A 27,950-nucleotide genomic window follows, 5' to 3' on the forward strand; every position below is an offset into this window, starting at 1 on the left:
TGATGTTTTTTACCTCACTTCTTGCCTTTAAGGGCTCTCTTCCTTTATCACCATCTCTACTATACCAGGTTTAAAAAAAAAGAGCCATATTTGTATTTGAAATTATAACACATTAGGGTTTCTATAAATAAACAATCTATCATATTACTGAAATGAAAGTTTCAGGATCTGCATTATGATAGGTAATTTTAGTATCAGAGCCACTAATATTATTTCTAAATGAAACATTATCACATGATATTGTGAATTCATGCGATTGGTGTGTATTTCTCACAGGTTATAAAGCCTTTGAGATATGGCCTTCTATTAGTTTTAGATTTCCAATACCTAGCACAATATTTTATTCACCCATAAGTATATTAAATTAACATTTTCAAATGATGGAATGAGCTATTAAACATGCTCAGAGAAGTGAGGAAAAACATTCAACTTTCTGGAGTACTAAAGGTCCAACTAAGAGGTATTCCAGATTTATTTAAAAGATAAGACTCAAGTACAGAAGTTAATCTAAAGAAAAACACATTTTCAGAACCTTGCATTCAACAGTTGAACAGAAGGCTTTTAGTAAGCCAAATACACATTTGACATTACCTTCAAACAATTACCTTCAACAATGAAAGAACTTTCAGAATCTTGATACTTCAGTTATGTCCATCATAAATATATAATTTTGATTCATCTCAATGACTTAAAAGAAAGCCCTGGTTTAGAGAATTTTTGAAAGACACTTCTATGGCTGTGGCTGTGGCTCAGTGGTAGAGTGCTTGCCTAGCATGTGTGAGGCACTGGGTTTGATTCTTAGCACCACATATAAATAAATGAATAAAATAAAGGTCCATGAACATCTAAAAAAAGATACTTCCATAATTTCCTATTATACTTGGCCCTCATTGTTCATTGTTTCTGTATCTGCAGATTCAACACATGCATATTAAAAATATTTTTAAAAATATATAACATCTGTGCTGAATGTGTACAGACCTTTTTTCCCTGGAATTATTCCCTAATAGCCATTTATATACCCTTTACATTGCACTTGGCATTATAAATAATGTAGAGATTATTTTAAATATATATATGATGATGTATGTAGTTAATATGCAAATATTATGCTATTTTATATAAGGAGCTCGAGCATTGTGGATTTTGATTTCCTCAACAGGGTCCTGAAACCTATCCCCTTGGATACTTCTTTATTTCTATAGTGTCTGTTGTGATATTTCCTTCTTCATCAGTATGTGAGTAATTTGAGTTTTCTCTCTCTTTCTCTTCATTAGCATGGTTAAGGGTAGTCAGTTTTATTTATTTTTTTAAAGAATGAACTTTTGTGTTGTCAATTTTTTCAATTATTTCTTTTGTCTCAATTTTATTGATTTCAGCTCTGATTTTAATTATTGCCTGTCTTCTACTGCTTTTGGTGTTGATTTGTTCTTCTTTTTCTAGGGTTTTGAGATGTAATATTAAGTCATTTATTTGTTGACTTTTTCTTCTTTTAGGGAATGAACTCCATGAAATGAACTTTCCTCTTAATACTGCCTTCATAGTGCCTTCAGATTTGTGTTCTCATTCTAAGAATTGTGTTCTCATTCTAAAAAGTTTTTAATCTCCTCCTTAATGTCTTATGGAACCCATTATTCATTCAGTAGCATATTATCTAGTCTCCAGGTGTTGAAATAGCTTTTATTTTTTATTTTATCATTGATTTCGAATTTCATTCCATCATAATCTGATAGAATGCAGATATATATAGATATATAGATATATATATATACTTTTTTATATATGCTAAAAGTTGCTTTGTGGCATAATATGTGGTATATTTTAGAGAAGGATCATGTGATGCTGAGAAAAAAGTGTATTTGCTCATTGAAGAATAAAATATTCTAAATATGTCAGTTATGTCTAAGTTTTTAGTTGTATTATTGAGTTTTATAGTTTCTTTGTTTAGCTTGTTTGGCAGATATATCCAGTGGTGAAAGAGGTATTTTAAAGTCACTTAGAAGTATTGTGCTGTAATCTATTTGACTCTTGAACTTGAGAAGAGTTTGTCTGATGATTGTAGATGCTCTATTGTTTGGGATATATATATTTATTATTGTTATGTCTCTTTGATGAATGGTTACCTTAAGCAGTATGAAATATCCTTCTTTATCCCTTTTGATTAATTTTTGCTTGAAGTCTACTTTATTTGATACAAGGATGGAAACCCCTGCTTGCCTTTTCAGTCCATGGGAATGGTATGATTTTCCCCAACCTTTCACCTTCAGTCTGTGGATGTCTTTTCCTATGAGATGAGTCTCCTGGAGGCAATATATTGTTGGGTATTTTTAAAAATCCAATCTGCCAGTCTATGTCTTTTGATTGGTAAGTTTAGGCTATTTATATTCAGGGTTATTATTGAGATATGAGTTGTATTCCCAGCTACTTTTGTTTATTTTTGATATTTAACTTGAATTGGTTTCTCCTTCGATTGGTTTTTTTCCCTTAGTGTAATACCTCCCTCTGCTGATTTTCATCATTGTTTTTCATTTCCTCTTCTTAGAATATTTTGCCTAGGATGTTCTATCATGCAGGCTTTCAAGTTGTAAATTCTTTTAAATTTTGATTATCAAGGGAGGTTTTCATTTCATCATCAAATCTAAACCTTAATTTTGCTAGATACAAGATTCTTGGTTGGCACCTATTTTCTTTCAGAGCTTGGTAATATGCTGTTCCAGGATCTCCTGGCTTTGACGGTCTGGATTGAAAACTCTGCTGAGATATGAATTGGTTTCCCCTTATATGTGATCTGATTCCTCTCTCTTACAATCTTTAAGATTCTATCCTTATTCTGTATGGTAGGCATTTTCATTATAATGTGCCTCGGTATAGATCTGTTGTAATTTTGTACATTTGGTGTCCTGTAAGCCTCTTGTATCTGATTTTCCAATTCATTTTTCATGTTTGGGAAATTTTCTGATATTATCTCATTGAAGAGATTGTGCATTGCTTTGGATTGAAACTCTGTGCCTTCCTCTATCCCAATAACTCTTATATTTGGTCTTTTGAAGCTATCCCATAATTATTGGATGTTCTGTTCATGGTTTCTTAATATCTTCACTGTGTGGTCAACTTTATTTTCCAGATTGTATACTTTGTCTTCATTATCTGATCTTCTGTGTTCCAAGTGATCTAGACTGTTGATGATGCTTTTTATTGAGTTTTTTTTAAAATTTGGTTTATTATTTCCTTCATCTCAAGGATTTCTGATTTATTTTTTTCAAAGTCTCTATCTCTTTCTTGAAGTAATCTTTTTCTACCTGTATTTGCTCCCTTATCTCTCTGTTGGTGTGATTAATGGATGCCTGTATTTGCTCCCTTATCTATTTATTGGTGTCTTCAATTGTTGCCTATATTTGCTCTCTTATCTGTTTGTTGAAGTGACCAATTTTTGCCTATATTTGCTCATTTAGGTCATTCTTTAATTCACAGACCATTTTAATTATGAACATTTTGAACTCCTTTTCTGACATTTCATCAACTACACTGTCTATGGGTTCTGATATTATAGTATCCTGGTTTGTTTGGGGCACTTTCCTCCCTTATTTTTTCATGTTGTCTATGGGATTTCCTTACTTGCTGTGTGGATCTGAGGTATCACAGTTTCTACCCTATCATCTTGTAGCATCTGTGCAGATTATCTGTATTTCACCTTGGTGTTGGGCTTCCAGGCACTGCCGGTGTTCCAGGACAGATGATACTGCAATTATATGTGGCAATAGCAGGAGGTAACTGAAGATAGTAGTGGAAGTGCCCCAAGATGAATACAATGTCTTTCAGAGATGGGGCTGAAAGGGTGGGCCTTATACTGGCTTTGGGATTCCTGTTCCAAGATGCAGCTGCTTCTAGGCCCTCTCTGTTGTCCAAAGTAGAGGCTACTGCATGGAGAAGGCTCTGGGGATGGCTGCAGTATCTCAAGATGAAAGTAGGTTAGACCTGGGCTCCCAGGTGATGGTGGGAGTGTGGCAGACCCAAACTTATCCTGGGCCCTAGCTCTTGCATAGGTCAGACAGTTGGGTCAGAGTTGGGCCTAAGCTCTAGCAGGTATCTGCTAGGGATGGGATGAACTTGGGCCTACCCTGGGCCCCAGGTCCTGCACAGGTCAACAAGGCAAGTCTGGGCTGAGCCTGAGTCCAGCAGTATCTACTGGTGTGCAGAGGTAGTCCTGGGCCAAGCCTGAACTCTGATTGGTGTCTGCCATTGATGGGATGGATTTGGGCCTACCATGGGCCTGAGCTCCTGTGCAGGTCAGCAAGGCAGATCTGGGCTGAGCCTTGACTTTGATGGGTGTCTACCAGTGGGCAGAGGTGGTCCTGGGCTACGCCTGAGCTCTGGCAGGTGTCTGCTGGTCACGGGGTGGTCTCAGGCCTACCTTGGGCAAGAGCTCCTGCATAGGTCAGCGAGGCAGATCTGGGCTTAGTATATACTTTTTAATAACATTACTTCTTCCAATCCATGTACACAGGATGTCTATTTTATGTGTCCTCTTTAATTTCTTTCATCAATGTTCAATAATTTTAATTTTTATTGTAAAGATCTTTCACCTCTAGGTAGGTATATATTCCTAGTTGTTTTTGTGTATTTGGTTTTAGTAGCTATTGTAAATAGGATTGCTATCTTTGTTTCTATTGCAGATAATTCACAGTGGCATATAATGCTAGCGATATTTGTATATTTATTTTATATCCTAAAATTTGCTGAATTAACATTTTAGTTCTGATTTTGTTGTTTTTGTTGGTGGTGTCTTTGGGGTTTTCTACATATAAGATCATGTCATCTGAAAACAGTGACATTGACTTCCTCTTGACCAATTTTGATGCTTTTTATTATTTCTTTCTCTTACCCAGCATTTTCATTGTTAGAGATATTGAATATTATAAATAAATAGTAAAGTGTATGAAAACCAAAAAGAGTGAGAAAGGTTGAATTTTAGAAAATGCTTTTTCTGCATCTCTTGAGATGATCATGTTGTATTTGTTCTTCATTCTGTTGATATGGCATATCACATGTTTTAGTCAGCTTTTTGCTACTGTGTCCAATACCTGACAAGAACAACTTAGAGAAGGAAAAGTTTATTTTGGCTAATGGACTAAAAGGTTCAGTCCTTGGTCTGACAACTCCATAGCCTTGGGCCTGAGGTGAGGCTCATGATAGAAGGGTGTGGAAGAAGAAAGTTACTTGGAATGTGGCCACCAGAAGCAGAGTGCGAGCTTTGCTCATCAGGGGGAATATATAAACCCCACAGTCATGTTTCCAGTGATCTTCTTCCTCTAGCCACACCTTAGCTGCTGACAGTTACTACCCAGTTAATTCGTATCAGTGGATTAATCCACTGATTAATACATAATTCTTATAATCTACTCATTTTACTTCTGAAAAATCTTGCATTGTTTCATACATGAGCTTTGGGGAGACATTTCAAATCTAAAACATAACATGTACATCCTGCATCCCTGCAATGAAAAGTATTTGATCATGGTGAATAATCTTTTTAATGTGCTGTTGGTTTGGGTTTACTAGTATTTTGTTGAGGATTTTTCAATCTATGATCACCAAGGATATCAGCCTATAATTTTCTTATCAGCATAAAGCTGGCCTCATAGAATTTGTTTCAAAGAATTGCCTCCATATCAATTTTTTTAATCATTTAGTTTTCTTTTTGTTGTTATACCCTTGTCTGGTTATGGCATCAGGGTAATACTGACATCATAGACTGTGGTTAGAATAACTCTTACCTTTTTAGTTTTTTAAAATAATTTTGAGAAGAATTGGTATTAGTTCTTCTCAAAGTGTTTGGTAGAATTCAGCAGTGAAGTAATCTGTCCCTAGGCTTTTCTTTAATGGAAAAATTATTACTAATTCATCAACTTGTTACTTGTTACTGGTCAGTTCAACTTTCCTATTTGTCATGATTCAGTCTTGATAAGGTGCATGTGTCCAGGATTTTGTCCATTTCTTGGCTATTAAGTTTGCTGGGATATAGTTGTTCATAATTCCTATGATCTTTTATATGCCTGTGGTATCAACTATAATGTCTCCCTTTTCATCTCTGATTTTATTTGTGTCTTTTCTCTTTTTCTTGGTCAAGCTAAGTATTGTCAATTTTTTTTTTAACATTCTTAAAGAACCAGCTCTTTGTTTCATTGATTTTTTTTACATTCTTTTAAGTGTCTATTTCATTTACTTCTTATCTTTATTCTTTCCTTCTACTAATTTTAGGTTTTGTTTGATCTTTTTCTTCTAAATCCTTGAGATGCAGCAATAGTTTGCTGTTTGAGATCAGCATAAACCAGGGAATACCTCAAAAAGGTAGTCCATTCTCCCCAATTCTCTCCCATGGGTCAAGGTAGGCCCACATGCCTCATCCATAGTCACTGGCCTGTGGTCCAGCACCGTAGGATTCTGACTCTGGTCAGAATCACTGTAAAGGACTAACCCCAGACTCCTCTGCCACTAATGTGCAGCATTTTTGACTGAATGTGTACCATGTGTAGTATTGTTCTGCGTGGGTTTCACATTATATAAATTTTAGTGCATCATTTTGTTCTCTTTCTTTGTTTTCTAGACAGCACTCTTTTTTAGATCCATTCATTTGCTCTCTGTGTACATCTTGTTTATTGCTTCTCACTAATTCATAGTAATCAAGGTGCACCTTCACCACATTTTATTTATCTATATTCACAGGGATAAAAATCCTCCAACTCCTTGCTCACAAAAAAACACTGCATTAAGCAACAACACTGTACAGGCTAAGAAATACATTTGGGTGGGTTGAATTTAGCCTTTGCACTGCCCAATTTGTTTACAGCCACTAATCTAGTCAAACCTCTTGCTTAATACCTAGAATTCCTTATCTCCTAGTTCCAAAAAACATAGTAAAAAGAAAAAAAATCAATGAACACATTTGCAAAATTGTTTCACTCTCAAACAATGGAGATGCTATTACATGTGACCAAGATGACATTTTGTAAGAGAAAAGTCTTTAACTGCTAAGTCAATAAGTAAAGCAAGCCTACTTATCCTAGGAAATATTAAACAGCAGGTACCCATTACCATTTTGTTGCCTTCTTACCATTCGACATGCAAGGTGTTATTTTAGATCAGTGAAAAAAGAGTAGGTTCTGAGCAATTGGATCCCTCCCTCTGAGTTACAGACATGTCTTTCCTAATCTCAAATTAAATCACAGAAACTTCCTATTTACAAATTAGTTGAGATGAGGGGCAAAATCAGGAAAGCATATAAGAAAATGCTAAGCAAAGTTACATCCTTAAATCAAAAGTACTGTTTAAAAAGTACAATAAAAATCCATTATTAAATCACTTCAGTTCAGAAACCTATTCCACTTTTCTTTAAATTAATCTCCCACTGCTATTTTTGTTTGGTTTCCTTGATCTACATATCAGTCATCTCTACCAGATTGTCTGGGAGTCATGTCTGAATCAAGTTAAAGGTGGGGTATTGTGGGAAAGCCATTTGCTAAGAACCTAAGAACCATTTGCTAAGAAAACATCTAGAACTTTTCAAGTATAAAGGAACAACCACACTGAATAAAAAACTCCTTAAAGATTAAAAAAAAAGTCCTCAATAACAGGATAATTTGAACATACTTGCATTCTCTGTCAAAACCTTGGGCATACGCTGACGGTTCATCAGGAGTGGGAAAGGATCTCTCCCATCATTCCGTTCATGGACCTCTCGAATCTCCACTGTATCATCCATTAGATAGTAATGAATGATATAGGTCCGACATTCACCAAACATACTGTCTGTATCATCCCAGATTGCATAGAATCGAAGAACCTTTGTAGAATCCAAAGTAAAAACTTAAGTAAGAATTCTAAAACTGGAGAGTTTAACTTACTTTGGCATTATACATGAGACAATGATGAAATGATTATCTGGAAAGATTGATAATTTCAGATGGTAAATGGAAAAAAAAGAAATATTAATCAAAGATCCTGAAACATCTTGGGGTATCTATCAGATGTTAATAGCTGGAGAGAAGAAAAGGCTTATTTGTGCTAAGAAGAGCTTACTTTAACTCAAAATGTTCATCAATGAAAGAGAAGCTGAATTAAGAGAGCAAAGAGGTACTCTATACAGTGGCTTACATAAATCAATAAAAATACATGTGAATGGTTGATATATAATTAGTATGAAAAGATGGAAAGAATTTTCATCTATTAACCATTAACCAATCTATTTTTTTTCTGGTTCTATTAGCACACATCTTTTAGTAATAGTATCAACATAATCTTTAAATAGCAAGTAATAACAGATAATGACTAATACAAAGAAAATCCTTAAAAGATGACCATAACACTAGGTATAATCTTCTCAACAAAAAGAAATTTAACTTCTGGGAGAGGTGGGAAAATAACCAAGTATTGAGGATAATTTTTCTCTTTTCACTTTCTCTTTACTAGGGAAAGAAGATTCAATCAATTTACACACTTGGACTTATAAGGAAAAGAATTAGGAAGGTTGGAACAAAGAGTCGGAAAATGTTCACAATATTCTGTACTCCAACATTAGCATAACATTTAACAAGGAAGCATTTACACTGAGGTTTTTGTGAAATTAACTATTTTAATATTAGAAACTAATAAATATGCAACGACTTTGAAATTTCCCAATAATCCACTTCAGGTTTTCCAAAAAGATTCTATGAGATTAATGCATTTTAGGGGGAAAAATGGTCAACTGAAAATGTAAAGTGGGAGTAGATGTAGCTCAGGAATTTTTTAAGATGTGAACATATGTTGAGATTCACAAAACTTAACTCCACAATATTCTTTTGATCTCTAATAAGAAACTTAGCCATTGGCCTAACTCTAACCCTACATGAAACCAAAAAGACAGCACTATATCCAAATGGTTAAATTATAGATATAATATTTTAAAATCATTACCAATAAAGCTAATAAAACAGCTTGCCAATAAACACATGTGCCATATTTTGAAACAAGTACACCTTCTTTCCCAGGTCACTTACCTGTTTATCAAAGGTGAGAAACTGCTTAAGTTGATCAAAGTCCGATGGGGTGACGTACTTACGAGGAGGCTGTTTCCGGAGTTCAGTGTAAGGATCAAGAGCCATTTTTTCTGGTGGATTTAATTCAATTCCTTGACTTTCCAAATATACCTAAATATTTCAAAATTAATAATGATAATTTTTCTTAGAACTTCTTGGAATAAGTAATAAACTGATAATATAAAATAGGTGCAATAATAATACATATGCCATTATGCAAATTACCCACTAGTTTGTAACTTGAGCATATCATAGAAATATTATCTTCAGTTAACTTTATGGTGATAGAAATAATGACTGATATTTACCCAAAGTATTCCATATTCTATAAAGTTAGTAGGTTATTTGCTAAGTTAGTTGGGAGACATAATGGTAAGGTAACTGGATTCAAATATGAATTTAGATGAATCAAGTTAGATGCTCAAGAGAAGAGTAAATCCTAGAATTACTTTGTGTGTATTTTGCTTCAAAACACACATCTGGAACTTAATTATGTTTTCAATAGTATGCAATTCACATTTGGTGTGCAAGCAAGCTGTACAATGGCTAAGATAAGATGAAATCATATCCCAACTTTCCAATTTACTTAAAACAAGTATATTATTAAATTGATCCCTCTCACCAAAAGGAAAAGAAAGCATACCCACTGGTTATTTTAGACCAAAAATATTTTAGCAAAATAGGAAAGATAAATCAAGTGTTCATATCTCACTAGAAAAAGTCAATAAAATCAACTGAATTTGATAAGATCCTCAATTTTGTTTTTCTAATTACAAATATTATTTTCTAAGTAATTTTCTTTTGATACAACTTGACATTCCGTCTTTTTAAAAGTATAATAGCTGAGCATGGTGATGCACACCTGTAATCCCAAAGACTTGGGAGGCTAAGACAGTAGGATTGCAAGTTTGAGACCAGCCTAGGAAACTGAGTGTGATGCTGTCTCAAAAGAGTGAAAAGGGGCTGTGGATATAAGAGCACCCTTGAGTTCAATTGCCAGCATAGGAAAAAAAAATCTGGGATATAGCTCAGAGGTTCAAGTCCCCCAGTTCAGAAAAGAAAAGAAAAAGTACAATACGGTGCTGGGGTTGTGGCTCAGTGATAGAGAGCTTGCCTAGCATGTGTGAGGCCCTAGGTTCAATTCTCAGCATCACATATAAATAAAGGTCCATCAACAACTAATAAAATATTTTTAAAAAGAAAGAAAAAGTACAATAAACTGTACCTTAATTAATATCAGAAAGGAATAGGACATTCTTGAACTGGAAATTACCAAAATTAATTTTGAGAATCATATAACTTACTTTTGGACAATTCAATAAAAAAAATATAGAATTCAGGGCCATGATACATTGGTTTGAGTGTTAGCTCTACTGCTAACTAGCATGTGAAGTCAGTATTAAGTTTTATTAGATATGATACCAATCTCATTTCAGTATGAAAATATTATAATCTTAACTTCCACTAAAACTATTGAACTAAAGATAATAACTATAAAATTTTCTCTTGAAATGAAGCATTAGTGTAACACAATTATTGACTGAAGCATTTAATGGGTGTTTTACTCTCTTATATTACATCCAAGAGAAGCAAGCCCTTTTTAAATTTTACCTTAGCAATTCTGGCAGGAACATAGAAGCTTCCTGAAGTTTTCCTATTTTTTAAAGAAGCCTAAACTCTTTGAAGATATTACTCTAAAATGTACCAAGAAGATAAGAGAAAATGAAATAATTTTTGAGGCAAGAAACAAGAAAGCAGGAAGTTTCTCCAGATTAGAAAATTTACAGGTTGGTAGGCCTCAAACAAGCAGTGCTCAGTGTCACTTCTCTGAAGTACACATGTAGCCCCAGACAGGCCATCCAATCTCAGTTATTCTGAGATCCAGGATCTTACTAGTACCAAAGCATCAGGGAGGTGCCCTTGGTCTCTGGACAGTCTGTGGGCCCTGCCTATATGATCCTTTTGGCCTAGGAGTGGGTCTGTTTTCTTGTTGTTCTTAGGGCTTGGAATCTTGGCAAAGCTGTATGATTAGAAACACTAGCTGTTATAGATGGAATGTTTACGTACCCCCCAAATTTCATATGTTAAATCCCTAATGCTCAACATGACTCTTCGGAGATGGAGCCTTTATGTATGTAAGTAGTTAAGGTTAAATGAGGCCAAAAAAGGTGGGGCTCTGATCCAATAGGATTAGTCAGAAAAATAAAAGTACTTCTGTGAGTATTTACTTGTGCCCATGCTCTCTTTCCCTCTCCTTCTCCATGCCCATGCACTAAGAAAAAGCCATATGAGGGGCTGGGGTTGTGGCTCAGAGGTAGAGTGCTCGCCTCGCATGTGTCAGACCCTGGGTTCAATCCTCAGCACCACATAAAAATAAGTAAACAAAATAAAGATATTTTGCCCATGTATAACTAAAACAAATATTTAAAAAAAAAAAAGCCATGTGAGCACCAAAGAATTGGGCTGTCTGCAGGCCAGGAAGAAAGCCTTCACTAGAACCCCTCCATTATTTTGCACCATGAGGAACTCCAACTTCTAGCCTCCAGAGGAAATAAATTTATACTGTTTAAGCCACCAAGTCTACAGGATTTTTGTTATGGTAACCTCAACTGCCTAACATACCAGCCAAATCAGGCTGCGGCTCAAGTTGGTTTTATGTTATTTTTTTAGAAATAAAACAATACTTCTTGCACATAAGCATTGGTGCAGTAGGATTTATACCTGTTACACTAGCAACAATACTCTCACAAAAAATAATATATTCTAAATCTATGATTTCTGGAGATTTATTTTTTAAATGTGTTTAGTCAATTCGGACTGTAGCCCCAAATATTTATTTGGAGCAGTGAGGAGGTGGTGAGAGGCGCTGTTTCTGGGTCCAAATCATGCCATAAATTCTGGCATTTCTTTTAATACAACTTGACATTCCATCCTTTTAAAAGTATAATAGCTGAACATGGTGATGCACCTCTGTAATCCCAGAGACTTGGGAGGCTAAGACAGTAGGATTGCAAGTTTGAGACCAGCCTGGGAAACTGAGTGTGATGCTGTCTCAAAAGAGTGAAAAAGGGCTGTGAGAGGGCTGTGAAAAGGGCTCTGAGAGTTACCCTCTCAGAGGTCCACCCCTAATGAAGAAACTAATTAGATGTGTATGTTTTTAGTTATTTATATAATTTTATTTTTTTGCAGTGCTGGAATCTAAGGCCTCATGCATGCTTGGGCAAGCATTCTACCACTGAGCCACATGCCCAGTTCAAACATGTAAGTTTTAAAATGTAGAAATATATACCTCTAGATAAATTCCAGTTATTAAAATACATTGATCCTCAACATTCATGGATTCCATATTTGTGAATTTCCCTACTTGTTAAAATCTACTTGTAACCCTAAAATCAATATTTCTTACATGTTGTTGTCATTCACAGACAAGCACAGGTTGCAGAAAATTTGAGTTGCCCAGATGTATACATTCTCAGTGGAAGTAGAAAAGGTGACGATTTGCCTTCTTGTTCTAGTTCTCACATTGTAGAGAACTAGAACAAGAAGGCAAATTCATTCTCCTTTTTCTTGGTTATTTTGCTGTTTAAAATGGTCTTAAAGTGTAGAGCTTTTGTTATGGTAACCTCAATTGGCTAACACACCATCTTCTCCAATGATGGAGAAAATACATGTGTTACATAAGATTCTTTGGGATGTGAGTTATAGTGCTGTTGGTCATGAGCTCAATGTTAATGAATGAAATATATATTAAATCAGGTGTCTTTGAACAGAAACATACATAAAAAAGGTATATATTATTTGACAAAAATGTTTTGATCAGAAGAAACCTAAACCTGCATTTGTCCCAAGAACAATGGTTCAGTATTTATTAATTCATTGTCTTTGGTGACATTATAGTTATGACTACTTCACTTCCCTTTAGTCTCTGTATATAGTAAATATTTAATTAAATAAGTTATCAAATAAAAAATCAATGAGTTCATAGGAGCTCAGTGCATGTAATAATCACATTTGGCTTTAAGTAGTATGAGATAAAGGGCATAAAAGCCTTGCTGCTAGAAATTCTTTTAAATTGAAAAAGTTTGTATTGATTTCCTAATATTTATACTCTATACTAAAGAAAGGTCATCATATCACACATCACATGTATGTATGTGTGTGTGTGTGTATATGTATATATATATATATATATATATATATATATTTTAAGAAAAGCCAATTTTGCATAAAAAATCAAAATTTACAAAATAGAGAAAGTGAAGGACTTTTCTTGATATAAAATATTAAAAAATTTTTTTCAGAAATCCATCAGACAAATTTCCCTCAAATATAGCAAAGTATAGTTTAAAAACTATATAAACTACACATAAAAATTTGGGGCTCCTATTTGTTAATAGAGGTGGTACTGTCTTTATAAACTTGAACTTAAAATGTTCAGTGACTCTTCCTCTTCCCTACTTCTAAAGATTAACATTAAACAGACACATGAGGTGGGAGGGAAAGGGAGAGAAAAGGGAAATTGCATGGAAATGAAGAGACCCTCATTGTTATATAAAATTACATATAAGAGGTTGTGAGGGGAATGGGAAAATAAACAAGGAGAGAAATAAATTACAGTAGATGGGGTAGAGAGAGAAGATGGGAGGGGAGGGGAGGGGGGATAGTTGAGGATAGGAAAGGTAGCAGAATACAACAGTCACTAATATGGCATTATGTAAAAATGTGGATGTGTAACTGATGTGATTCTGCAATCTGTATTTGGGGTAAAAATGGGAGTTCATAACCCACTTGAATCTAATGTATGAAATATGATATGTCAAGAGCTTTGTAACGTTTTGAACAACCAATAAAAAAAAAAGGATTTAAGATGCATCCGTAGTAAGGAAGATAGATACTGGATTAGAATTAAGGGATTTATTTGGTTTTCTTTTCCCAGAAAACCCAGATTACTTCACACTGAAGGCAGCCACTGCAACTGGTTTCTTACTAAATGATTCAGCTATGGTAGAGCTTGATTTTGAGTGGATCTGTATTAATGTCATTCTAAAAAAAATAATGTTACAAATAGCATTGGTACATATCAACACATAGTACACCAATACTTAAGTTAACCTACATAATAATTCACACAGGACAGATTATCAGTGTCCTCCCATTACCCTAAGAAACGAACTTATCTGGCTATAAGTGAGAATGACGCCTAAGATCCCACAACTTCCACAAATATATAATATACCTGTGTGAAATGGTCACAGTCAACAATGCGAAAAGTTTTGCCATACATGGTTATATCTATTCCTCGATTTAGGTCTTTCCAATGATAATGGTCTCCTACATCATTCTTGGCTATTCGCTGGCGTTTGATTAGCTTGCCTTGAGGGATGCCAGAGTTTTCAACAACAGGCTCCATTACAGATATACTATCATCTTCTAGATAGTAGTAAATTTTCACTTGACGGATTCTATAATGTTCCTCGCTTGATATAGGAACATCTTCCTGGAAATAGGCATCAAATTTCAGCACCTATAATACACAAGGCAAGGAGAAATGGTGTAGTATTAGTTTGTCATTGTCATCTAAAAAATATTAAGTACCTTCCTGAAAAAGAGGACCACACAGGGAGATATTAATACTCATTATTTATTCTCTAAATCAAGAATTGGCAAACTGCAATCCATGACCACACTATAAATCTACCCTGTCACCCTCTTTTTATGACATGTAGGCCTAGAGGTTTTTTTAAAAAAAACCTATATAAATGGTTGAAAAATTAAAAATATTTAAAATTAAAAATTAAAATATTTTTAATTAAGAAATTAAAAATATTTCTCTTCAGAGAAAGAAAGTATCAGAATGATACTCTAAGCAGACCAGAGAGTTTACCCAAACTTCTACTAAACTCAGAGGAACAAATCAAGAAAACTGTTAAATGAAGACACAAGAACAGCTTGATGAATAGAAAAATAATTCTACACATCAATGTTGTTAGAAAAGGTATAGTATCTACTGTGGAAGAACAAGATAAAAAAGAAAGAAAGAAAGAAAGAAAACTGGCTGTTGCCTAGGAGAAAAGTAACTACAATGAAATGAAGACCTTAAAACTCATTATAAAAAGGTAAAATGGGTAAGTGTAGTAGAATATTTAAAGTAGAAAAATAGTAAAAACAAAAGACAAAGATAATTAAGTAACATTTGGGGTAAATTATAAAAAATTACAAGTGTAGATATGATCACAGTAATTCAAATATGAAATAGCCTGTATTTGAGCCACAGATTTATAACCATGCAAACTATTAAAACAGAATTGATCAGATAATCCAACCCCATTTATTTTACAAAGAAAACTTAGACCTAGGTTGCCACAGTGACTTGTCTGAGGCCATATGAGGAATAGGATCAGAGCTAAGATTGAAACTCTGTAAGTCTATTGATTCATAGACCAATGTTCTCTCCACATATCTCACTATTTCCTAAATAACAGATAATATTATGGTTCTTAACAAAAATCTGCATAGGTGGTCTGAGAAATCTTAACTGAGAATACATATTAGATTTGAAGAGTGAGAAAATGTTAGATAAGCAAAGGGGACATGAGGGGATTTTAGGCAATGCAATAACAGAAAAAGAGGAAGGAAATCCAGAAGCAATCTCAGCAAAAGAAACAATCTGTGAGGTGAATAGAGAGCCCATATCCTAGGAGCAAATTTTTACCCCTCACACATCTGATAGAGCACTAATCTTGAAGATATATAAAGAACTCAAAAAGCTAAGCACCAAAAAAACAAATAACCCAATCAACAAATGGGCCAAAGACCTGAACAGACACTTCTCAGAAGAGGATATACAATCAATCAACAAATATGAATGAAAAAATGCTCATCATCTCTAGCAATCAGAGAAATGCAAATCAAAACTACTCTAAGATATCATCTCACTCCAGTCAGAATGGCAACTATTATGAAGACAAACAAAAATAAGTGTTGGAGAGGATGTGGGGAAAAAGGTACATTCATAAATTGCTGGTAGGACTCAAATTGGTATAGCCAATATGGAAAGCAGTATGGAGATTCCTTGGAAATCTGGGAATGGAACCCTCATTTGACCCAGCTATCCCTCTCCTCAGACTATACCCAAAGGACTTAAAAATAGCATACTACAGGGACACAGCCACATCAATGTTTATAGCAGCACAATTCACAATAGCTAAACTGTGGAGCCAATCTAGATGTCCTTCAGTGGATGAATGGATAAAAAAAAATGTGGCATATATACACAATGGAATTTTACTCAGCATTAAAAGAGAATAAAATCCTGGCATTTGCAGGTAAATAGATGGCATTGGAGAAGATAATGCTAAGTGAAGCTAATAAATCCCCCCAAAACAAATGCTGAATGTTTTCTCTGATATAAGGAGGCTGACTCATAGTGGGGTATAGAGGGGGAGCATGGGAGGATTAGATGAATTCTAGATAGGGAAGAGGGGTAAGAGGGAAAGGGAGGGAGCAGGGGTTTAGCAAGGGTGGTGGAATGTGATGGACATCACTATCCCAAGTACATGTATGAAGACTTGAATTGGGTGTCAACATACTTTATATATAAACAGAGATATGAAAAATTGTGGTATATATATGTAATAAGAATTGTAATGCAAAAACAAACAAACAAAAAGAAACCCAGAAGCAGTATGCAGGATATGCTAGGTATGGTGATAACATTAAAAGCCTTTTCCATGGTCCAGGCTGCATTAATTAGTTACCAACAATGGAAAAGCAGAAGGTGGCTGACTGAACTGAAAATGAGAAAGGAGGAGGATGGACGACACAGTGCTAGGGATACAGTGGTAAGACCATATAAATTGAGACAAAAAGAAGATAATTTTAACAGGACAGCTGGTGAGCTTGATTTTAGACTGCTGAATTTAAGTGACAGCACAAGTTGACATTGCAGGGGGTAATTTAAGATGCAGACCTAAGGATTTGGAAAAGAAATAAACATTAGAGAATAGGCAAGGATGACTCAGACATAAACAGAATAGATAGAATTAATATCAAACTGATAGTAATGGGTAATGGAGCAAGGTTTTGGGGGAAATTAGGAGTTCCGTTATAGACATGTTTCATTTAAATATCTATTATATATTCAAGAGGAGATATCAAATAGGTTATTATATATGCTATGTTCAGAGGACAGCTTGTCAACATTAGGAGGCCAGTCCAATCTATGAATCTAAATGACCCATCAAAGGAATGAGCACAGAGAAAGATGAAAGACTTATTCTGAGGCCACAACCCTGTTCTTTTTTTTTCTTTTAACATTTTTAGTTGTAAAAGGACACAATATCTTTATTTTATTCATTTTTTTAATGTGATGCTGAGGATTGAACCCAGTGGCTCACACGGGCTAGGCAAGCGCTCTTCCACTGAGCTATAACCCCAGCCCCACAGTCATTTTTCTTAAACTGTCTGTTTTCTAAAATTGGAAGGCATGTAGATGCATGTGGTGACAGGAACTTGGCCTCAGAATGGGGGGTAAATATGACTATAAAAGAAGTACTTAAGTTTTCTCTGCTATATAATCTACACAACTGGTAAAACAACAGTTTCAATATGTAATTCATGATACAGAGAACCAGGTTAATAAATTAGGTCTCAGGTAAATAATACTCTTAACTTAAAAAGACCTCATTTGTTGAGTGATAATCAAGAATAGTGTCTGTGCTCCTTCTAGTAAAGAAATCACTGCAAAAGAAGATAATAAGAAAAAAATCTCTTTAGCAGGATTATTAACTAGAATATATAAATAATTCAAAAAACTTAACAAAAACACAAATATTCCAATTAGTAAATGGTCAAATGAATTAAACAGACCCTTCTCAAAGGAAGAAACACAAATAGCCAAAAAATACATGAAAAAATGTTCAACATAATTAGCAATTAGGGAAATGCAAACCAAAATTACATGGAGATTTCATCTCACACCAATCAGAATGGCAGTCGTCAAAAATACAAATAATAATAAATGCTGAAGAGGATATAGAAAAAAAGGAACAATTTTACACTGTTGGTGGGATTATAAATTAGTACAACCACTATGAAAATCAGTATTGGAGGTTTCTCAAAAGATTAGGAATGAAACCACCATATGACCAGCTATACCCCTCCCCAATATCAACCCTAAAAAATTTAAGTCATCATACTGTACTGATACATGCATAACCATGTTTGTAGTAGCACAATCACAATAACTAAAACATGGAACCAGCCATTTATAGATGAATGGATAAAGAAAATGTGGTATATATACAATGGAGTTTTAGTTAGTCATAAAAAAGAATGAAATTATATCATTTGTAGGAAAATGAATGGAATTTGAGAACATTTTTTAAGCAAAACAAGCCAAACTCTGAAAGTCAAGGGTCATTGTTTTCTCTTCAGATGTGGGAATCAGAGAGGAAAAAGGAAAAGAAAGATGGGGGATAGATCTCATGAAAATTGAAGGGAGATCAGAAGAGTACAGGAAAGAAACCAGGAGGAAGGAGGAAGGAAAGGAAAAGGGAATTATATTGGCCAATCTTATCGTTATATTGTGTGACTGTAAAAATCTGTAACAACAAATCCCACCATTATGTACAACTACAATGCACCATTAAAAAATTTGGATGGGAAAAAAGATATTTAGCAAGCAGTTGGGATAACATCAAGTAGAATAACTTGATGTACTATATAAAAGGGAAGGAAAAATATTTATATTTCAAAATATTTATGTGTTTTAAAATGTATTTCCATGAACTTTTTATAGCAGCCTGGGCTCCTAGTTATAGATTCTAACCTTCTGAGTTTATAGATGTGTAAACTAGAGATTGTGACTTTCTGGGGTTACAATGCTTTTGGTAGAAGATCAGAATTTGAACTCAGTTCTTCCGATTTCCAGGAAGTGCTCAGAATAACACAAATAAACATGGAAATGTTTGTTTTTGTTTCCAGAAGGAGGAAATCCTGAATAAATATTTCCATATCATATACAATGAAAATAATAAGCCTTGTTACATTCTTTTAATTTTACTCTTACCTATGTGGGTTATATGTTAAGCTTATCAACAATAACAGAGACCAGAAATTAGTGCCATGAGGAAAACAAAGAGAAAATAGATATTTCCTTAGTACAGTAGTCAGGAAAAGCCTCAGGTAAGGCATATGAATGATAAGAAAAGTGAGCCACCTGGGATCAGAAGGAATACCATCTAGTTTGGAGGAATAGCATGTGCAAAGACCCTGAAATGGGGGGATGGGGTGGGGGAAGTTCTGTCACTTCAAGGAAATAAGGAAAAGAAATCCATTATTATTCAAACACAATAGATGAGGGAAAGAGTAAGAAAACAACAGGGAGGGCCATCTAGGCCAAGGGAAAGGAGGAAACTGTACAGTTGAATCTTACTTTACATATGATTGGGAAGTCATGGAACCAGCCATGGTCAATATGTAACATAGTTTAATTTTTAAAAGATAAGCTGTATGGAAAGTGAATTTATAATATTGAAGATAGGAAAACATGGACAGATTAGTTAAAAATAATAGAGCTTATTAATTGATTGGATGTGAGTTGTGAGGAGAAAGAAGGATTAAAGAAAGATGTCTTTCAACTTGGGGTCAGAGCAGCCAGATTGGTAGTGATGATGTTCACAGTATTCATTAAAGGATCCAGAAAGCATTTTACTAAAGATGTGATAGAATCAAAGTTGTGCTTCAGGGAATAAAGGAGGTGGTAGACCTAGTATAAGCAAATAATTACGTATGAGCCTACATTAACAGTTGTCTAGTTGCTCATTTGAGCCACAGAAGTGATAGAGGAAATGAAAGTGAGACATATTTGACTCAGTAACTCATTGAATATGGGGAGAAAGGCAGAAGAAGGCTCAGATTCCAAGCTCAGATTATCTGGTGAAATTGCACAGGGAGAGCAGATCTAGGGAAAAGGTAGATGGGGTCAATCAGAGGCATTGAAGTGCTAACAGCTCATCCAGGTGAAGCTATCCCATGGGCAGAAGGACACAGATTAGAGTTTCAACTAGGCCAGAGTTGTCTTAATTGAGGAAAAGGTGAAACTATGAAAAGGGGGTGTGTCTCAAGAAGATAGTATAAGAATTAGCACAGAACCTTGAAAATGCTTACAGTGAAGAAGTGACAGGAGGGAGAGATACCAGAGAAAGAGCAAGTAATAGAGAGGAAGAGGAAAATCATGAGAGGAATGATCATAGCAGCAAGAAAAAAGCAGTTTCAAGAAGAGAGGGAGGGTCAACAGTGTCAGATGTTGTAAGCAGGTCAGAAAATATGGGTGAAATAAACCTCTTTAGATTTGGCAAAAAGGATAATACTAGCTATTCAGGAAAAAGGAGTTTTGAGATTGAGGACAGGGAAAATCAGATTGTAAATTATCTGATATTCCACTGAGAAAGAAAGTTTTCTTGCTTAAAGAAATCACAGAGTAAAAGGAGGTTTTGTTATTACTGTTGTTTCTTAGCTAGAGAAGGATACCATATTTATTTGAAATGAAAATACGAAAGTTGAAGATGAAAAGATGGAAGAAGAGTAACATCAGGTACACAGAGTGGGAAGTTAGCCTGAAATAGAGAATACAATGTGTAATGATAGAGAAAATTACATGGGAACAAGGAGAAAAGATGAGGGGATTCACAGTAGATGTAGAAAATGTCCTATTCTTTATCACCTAAGAAGAAATGAAGTTATATTCTGTCTATGAGGAACAGCCTCAAGAATATCCAAAATATGAACAAATATGTTGGTTATCAATAATGAACCTCCAGCCAGGCACAGTGGCACATGCCTTGTAATCCCTGCAGCTCCAGAGGCTGAGCAGGAGGATCATGAATTCAAAGCCAGCCTCAGCAACAGCAAGGCACTAAGCAACTCAATGAGACCCTGTCTCCAAATAAAATACAAAACAGGGATGGAGATGTGGCTCAGTGGTTGAGTGCCCCTGAGTTCAATCCCTGTTACCAAAAAATAAAAAATAAATGAAAAAAAGGACCTCAAAATAGTCTTTAAAACATTTGAATTCTGATTTAATTCAGAAAAGCCCACAAATAAAATAGTTTCAAAACCATGCATTTAACTACTGTCTATCTCATATCTATGATAAACATTATTTATCTAAAAATCATAAAGATAAAAATAAATAAGCTGGAAAATAAATATGTGAATGTTATAATAATATTATTTATATATACTATCCTTTTTTATTTTTATTTTCCTGGTACTGGTGATTAACCCTAGGGACATTTTACTATTAAGCTAATCTCCAGCCCTTTTTCAAAATTTTAAGATAGTGTCTCACTAAGTTGCCCAGGCTGGCCTCAAATTTTCAGTCCTCTATCTCAGCTTCTGAATTGCTAGGATTTCAGCTATGTGTGACTGTGCCCGGCCACAATACATGTCTTTAAAGATAGTGCCAATGAGCCACACAATGGTGTACCTCTATAACACTAGCAACTTTGAGGATAAGACAGAAGGACTGCAAATTCAAGGCCAGCCTCAAAAATATAATAAGACCCTTTCTCAAAATAAAAAGTAAAAAAGAGCTGGGGATGTAGCTCAATGATAAAGTGCCTCTGAGTTCAATCCCCAGTCTAAAAAAATTTTTTAAAAAAGAATAATATTAGGGGCTGGGGCTGGGACTCAGCAGTAGTGTACTTGCCTGGCATGTATGGGGCACTGGGTTGGGTTTGATTCTCAGCACGGCATATAAATAAATAAAATAAAGATCTATCAGCAACTAAAAACAAATAAAAATAAAAATAATAATATTAAATAAGCATAAATTAATAACAGTTAACATAAAATAACTAAAAGCAAAAATACTATTTCCTTATTCAGGCACAAATTTTCCTTCTCTGAATTTTATCAATATTTTCTTATATCACTTTCTACTTTTTAAATTTTATTTTTATTTTTAGTTGTGGTTGGACACAATACCTTTATTTTATTTATTTATTTTTAAGTGGTGCTGAGGATTGAACCCAGGGCCTTGCACGTGCTAAGCAAGCACTCTACTGCTGAGCCAAAACCCCAGCCCCTCACTTTCTACTTTATTATAATCATTTACTATTCTTTTTAGTAAAAATGAACATACAAGAATTTCTTGATAAATTATTAAATCCCTAATGTACCCTTCTCTTGTATTTTCACTTCTCTCTCTTCTATACTGATTTATCAGTGCCTGCTAAGGCTATGAATAAACAAGAAAAATAAGCAAATGGGAATAATATAGCCAATTATATAATTTATAATTTGTTCAGTGCATATTTAGGTTCAGTCCATGAATGGATGTATGACCATGTTCCTAAAATAAGAAAGAGAATTTTTTAGGAGAAAAAAAGATTGGGGAAGAAAATAAAGGATGATGTGGAAATATCAAGAGATGGAAATAAAGCAACTCATACTGCAAAAGCATAAGAGTAAATGAGAAACAAACAAAAATTTTCTATGACTCTTTGGTTATGTAACATTTAAATGTAAAGTGTTTCCTGAAAAACAAAAACTTATAGAGATAGCCTGGAGAAAACTGACAATAGAGGGGGTCATTGTTTTTAAGATGATACTTTGCATTTCATAAAAAATAAACACCTCTCATTGTTGCAGAATACTTTTAAGAAACAGAAAACATAGAGCTGGTAAACATAGGGCAATATGAACTCACTATTCTAGAATTCAACCAACTTTTCTTTAATTGTATCTGCAAATATTCCAGTGAGTTCTACAGGGAATTATTTTCCGTAATCAACTTCCTGACTAAAGAAAGCTTCTTTCAAGCCTGAGTTCAGCTGTCTATGAGTAAGGGTTAAGGCATTTGAACAATTTTCTCCAGAGAGCACTGTGGGAATCCTGTGATTGACTATTAGTTTTCTGTAGCCAGTTGGCTTTCAGGCATTTAAATTCAAGGGTACCCTAGAATCCTAGGTGATACCTTTTTGTCAAAAGCTACATGTGCTGGAATGAATTCTGCAGGTGGGGCCTGCTTAGGTTGGCCATAAGTTAGAACTGGTGCTTTACTGGCCAATTCATCCAGCTCTGCTGGAGACAGCTGGTTGACCTGTAACCGATCCCCACCTATCCCAACTGTTGGACGTTGAACAACTGCATAGCCGTTCCTGTAGCCCAACGTCTGGCTTCTATGGAAAGATGTTTTCTGGAGAAGAAAAGAAATATGTCATTAATAACATTATATGTTTGTTATATAAAATATTTCTAAAATGTTATAACTCAAACCTTTGCTTATAAACATCACAAAACTTACATCTTAAAGTTTATAAACATCACAAAACTTACATCTTAAAGCTTTGAACTCACAATCTTCCTGCCTTTGCCTCCAGAGCAGCTCCTACCTACATTAAAAGCTTCTGTATTTTAAACTAAAAGACTTAGGAATGAGGAGGGAAAGAACTACTAGATGTTAAAATTTAAAATCTTTCTCTATAATGCTCAATTTAACTACCAGCTCACCTTACATGAAAGATTAAAATACTATCTTATCTGAATTTTGTTTTTATTTTTGAGACAGGGTCTCACTGTGTTACCCATGCTGGTCTTATATTCATGACTTCAGGTGATCTTTCTCCCTCAGCCTCCTAAGTAGCTGGGACTACAGGTATGTGTCTCCATGCTGGGCTCCTCTATCCACTTAATTTTTTACTAGTTTTTCTATGTTTTTTAATCTTCTCAGTGATTGTGAATCATGGAACCCAGAAGACAAAGGTCTTTGAATTTTATTTTTACCTGGACTAGAAAGTGCTTTATATTAAAAGCCTTGTTTGTTTTTATGTGCCACACTGATAAATTCATAAAACTCTTTGGAAAGCAACTAGATAGCATGTATTTAAATTCTTGGACTCAATAATTCTACTCTTGATTATTTATTTTAAGGTTATAATCCAAAATTATGGGAAAGAACTATATGCCTCGAGCATCCCAGAGAATGTTATTTACAACAGTAAAACTTTGGAAACAATTTAAAAGACAAACATATGAAGACATGAGTAAATGATGGAAAACTCAGTAATGGACTTTTACACAGTCATTAAAATAATAGCTTTACAGACCACAGAGCAACCTGGAGAAAATGATTTATGATTTAATAAGACTAAAAAAATCATACTACAATTGTAAGCATGCAAATATGAAGAGAAACTGGATTTGGCAAACATTCTTTATACATTTTTGAATTATATTGATTTTTATGTATTTTATTTTTATATATTATATATATACAATGAACATATTCTCAATAGTTAGAAAAAAATAAAGATAAATAAAAAATGAAAGAGTAGAAAAGCAAATTGGATTAATTTTTCTTTTTTCCATTCTTTGTAATATGAGGTTACTTTCAAATTTTTATATGTAAAATACTTAACTACATGTATAATTTGGAATTAATTGCAAAATATATATTTAAGAAGACAAAAGCTGGGCACCATGGTGTACACCTATAATCCTAGAGGCTTGGGAAGCTGAAATAAGATGATAGCATGTTCAAAGCCAGCTTCAGCAAAAGCGAAGCACTAAGCAACTCAATGAGATCCTGACTCTAAATTAAAGTGAAAATAGGGCTGGGGATATGGTTCAGTGGTTGAGTGCCCCTGAGTTTAATCCCCAGTACCAAAATACAAAAAAAAAAAATTAAAATACAAAATACAAAAGACCTACTTGTTTATCTTCTAATTTCTTTGAAGCCCTGCCTACCAGTTTTCAAGATCTGTACCAACATGAAAGGTACAACAGAATAAACTTCTCTAGAGTTATGTACTATGGATTTTCTTTTTCTTTTTTTCTTTTTTTTTTTTTTTTTTTTTTTTTTAGTACTGGGAATTGAACTCAGGGGCATTCGACCACTGAGCCACATCCGAAGCCAATTTTGTATTTTATTTAGAGACAGAGTCTCACTGAGTTGCTTAGTGCCTCACTAAATTGCTGAGGCTAGCTTTGAACTCACAATCTTCCTGCCTTTGCCTCCAGAGCAGCTCCTACCTTTGCCTTCCCAGCACAAGGGTCTTGTGTTTAGTGCCACAAGTCACTTGACATAACTGCTCAAGTGCATAACACACAAGATACAAACCAAAATGGGCTGAATTGATTTCCTCATTGAGTAACTTGTATAGATAGCATCAAGTACCTCTTCTTCTACCTCTAAAGGTAGAAACAATATCAGTAGGAGCTAAAGATATATAGCTCAGTGGTAGAGTGCATGCTTAGCAGAGGCTAGGCCTGGGTTTTGTCCTTAGCAACCAAAAAATAAAAGAGCAACATCAGTGACTTGTTTGCTTTCTTCATTTTCAACAAGGTATCACTATCATCACTCAGCTATGACCCATGGTGCACCCCATGGCAAGGCCTCTCTACCCTTCTCACTCATTATGATTCACCTTCTGAATAGTTTTACTTCAGAGTTATATATACCTAATACTTTGCTGCTGAAGATACAGTGACCATATTTTCAAATTTCAAATAAGGCAAATTGGTGGCCAGTGTATTTAAAACATGAAATATAACCACTGCACAGTTCGTCTTACTTATAGAATGGCAATAAGTATCTTTAGATCCTGGCACTTCCATTCACATCTCTGTAATTCCCCAAATCAACTCAAGCCTGCCTTTAAGCTGAATTCTGAACAGGGTAGTAAAATTCCTATAACATTTTCTAAATTACATAAAACTGGAAACCCAATGAAACTGAAAATCTATGCTGCCGTGTCTTAATAAAGGAGAGAGAACTCAAATTCTCTCATTACACTTTCATTTTCAATTTAAATTTATTTTTCTGAAGAAAATATGTTGACTAAATATTTCACCTTAGCTATGTGAATATGGAGAGGAATTAAGAGTCTAAATTACTAAACTATATGCATATAGATTACCGTTGGCTCATCTATGATAATCAGTATACTGAATCTCAATATTGATTTTGCAGAACATATAATTCAGTAACATTGTTGGAACTGAAACAAATATTAAATAATTTTGTCTAGAAAATGTGACAACAAACACTTGAGCCTGAGGGAAGCAAAACTCAATCTGAACAGGAGCTTTTTACAAAAATGTTAGAGTGAAAGTATAGGGCTGAGGGAAAACGAAAGAGTACTTAACCCATTGAGATTGAGGGGAAAGGGAAATCTACAAAGCAGAGAAGGGCGACGGTTCGGGAAGAAGATAGCAAATTTTGAAGAGAAACCGCAATGGAAACAGAAAGCAAAGATGGACAGAGTGTAGGATTAGACAGTACAAAATGTGGAAGCTGGAGAGAGGAAAAGGATGAAGTTGCATAGAAGCTGAAACGCGAAGGGCGGAGACTATGCGAAAGGGCCTGATGGAAATAAGTGGATAGAAACCATTTACATCCAAGACAGGAAACGGAGCTGGGAATGTAAAGTTTAGGATCCAGGATTCCGAATAGGAAGGAGGCAGGGCGAGAATAACGGGTCTGGGGAAAACGGATAGGATGAGGATGAAGGTGGAGAGATGTTGAGTGGGCGAAAGGAAGGAGGCTATCGGAGGTCAGGGATGAGCTGAGCAGAGACAGGAGTATGGTGTGAGAGAAGGAACTAGGGTGAGGACCTAACGGGAGCTTGGGAGTAGGGTGTGGTGAACTGATTTAGACGAAGAAGGGGAAGGTTTGAAGGAACAGAGCAGTACGAACGCAACTAAGGAGATGAGAACGAAAAAGGGATCAGTGCAAAAACTGAAGAGAGGGATGGAGGGGTGGCAAAGGATACGGGAGAGCGGATGAGGCTGTGTAGAAGAGAACAACAGAGCTGCATTGAAGAGAGAATTCGGGGCAGAGGACGGGTTTGACGCGGGTGGAGAATGGAGGGGCTCTAAGTGGGAACCCATCTAGGTATTCGGAAGGCGGGGATAGGTGGGGGTGGGCACACAAGTCCTCACCGTGGGGTCCTTAAAGGACGTGCCCGGGAGAAAGGGCAGGCCATGCACAGGGTTAGACACCATCGCTGCCGGTGTGGCCGCGGCCAGCTCGGTCAAGCTTTGTCCTTCCCGGTTGCCCCGGCGACAAGCAGCGTCCTCTGGCCCGGGCAAGCTCCATGGTAACGCCAAACAGAGCTCCCGCCAGCGAAGGTGGGCGGGACCTGAAGCGCGGACTTGACAGGTCTGCGCGTGCGCCGCTCGGGGCACTCCGCATTCTCGCGGTAATGTGAACTGGGACTGTAGGGTGGGGTCCGTGGGCCTAGAGGAGGTGGCCCCGCCCCTTCTGCCTCACCCCGCCCATCCTCCTCCCCGGCGCCCAGAAGTTGCAATGTGGAAGCTGATGGCTGGGTGGGAAGAAATGGGTACAGTTAGGCAAGCGTTGGCTCGTGCAGCGAAGTCTAGGGTGGAAGTACGTCTTTATATAAACTGCAGAGGAATGGACGGACGTTCCTTCCTTCCCTCCACCCCAGTCGTCGCCAAGCTTGTACCATGAGTTCAGGCGCTCTTTTCTCCCTACTCTGGGAAAGGGCTGCTGTCCAGATTCACACAGAAGTGTAAATGGTTGGTCCGAGTGAACGGTGTTAATTACCCCAAACTCCTGCTTCTTGAGCGCGGGGGCTGTGGATTATTCATAGTTGCATTTCTGTTACTCAGGGACGGCCAATGAACTAAGAAAGCCATCTCATCCCTATCTTCCACTGCTGCATTATTATTATTTTAACCCCCTCAGCTTTCTTCATTCTGCTGTCAGTTCCTGACTCTCAGCGTACTTTCCATTCTTTCAGGCCCCATCTTACGTATTTGCTGTAGGTCTCAGTGCACTAGGATAGTGCCGAAAATTGAACTGAAAAGATCTCTCAATTTCTGGTTTATAACTGCAGGAGCAAT

At 35.6% G+C, this 27,950-nt stretch overlaps 1 protein-coding gene across 3 annotated transcripts in view; it reads right to left on the reverse strand.

Annotated features, from left to right (window-relative positions):
- Positions 1-27,256, reverse strand: part of Efhc1 (EF-hand domain containing 1) — a 53,445-nt gene extending 26,189 nt beyond the window's left edge. Inside the window, exons 1-5 of one of the 3 annotated variants that reach the window (XM_005318568.4) lie at positions 27,024-27,255; positions 23,056-23,277; positions 14,311-14,598; positions 9,036-9,185; positions 7,648-7,840 (exon numbers count right to left, since the gene is read on the reverse strand). In XM_005318568.4, coding sequence (XP_005318625.2) covers positions 7,648-7,840; positions 9,036-9,185; positions 14,311-14,598; positions 23,056-23,277; positions 27,024-27,086 — 916 coding nt within the window. In that variant the 5' untranslated portion in view covers positions 27,087-27,255. Of the gene's footprint in view, positions 1-7,647; positions 7,841-9,035; positions 9,186-14,310; positions 14,599-23,055; positions 23,278-27,023 lie in introns of all 3 variants that reach the window. The other 2 variants (XM_078019896.1, XM_021721832.3) reach the window with 2 other exon arrangements.
- Positions 27,257-27,950: the final 694 nt, after the last annotated feature.

Source organism: Ictidomys tridecemlineatus, chromosome 8 (assembly GCF_052094955.1).
Source record: "Ictidomys tridecemlineatus isolate mIctTri1 chromosome 8, mIctTri1.hap1, whole genome shotgun sequence".
Classification (NCBI taxonomy): domain Eukaryota; kingdom Metazoa; phylum Chordata; class Mammalia; order Rodentia; family Sciuridae; genus Ictidomys; species Ictidomys tridecemlineatus.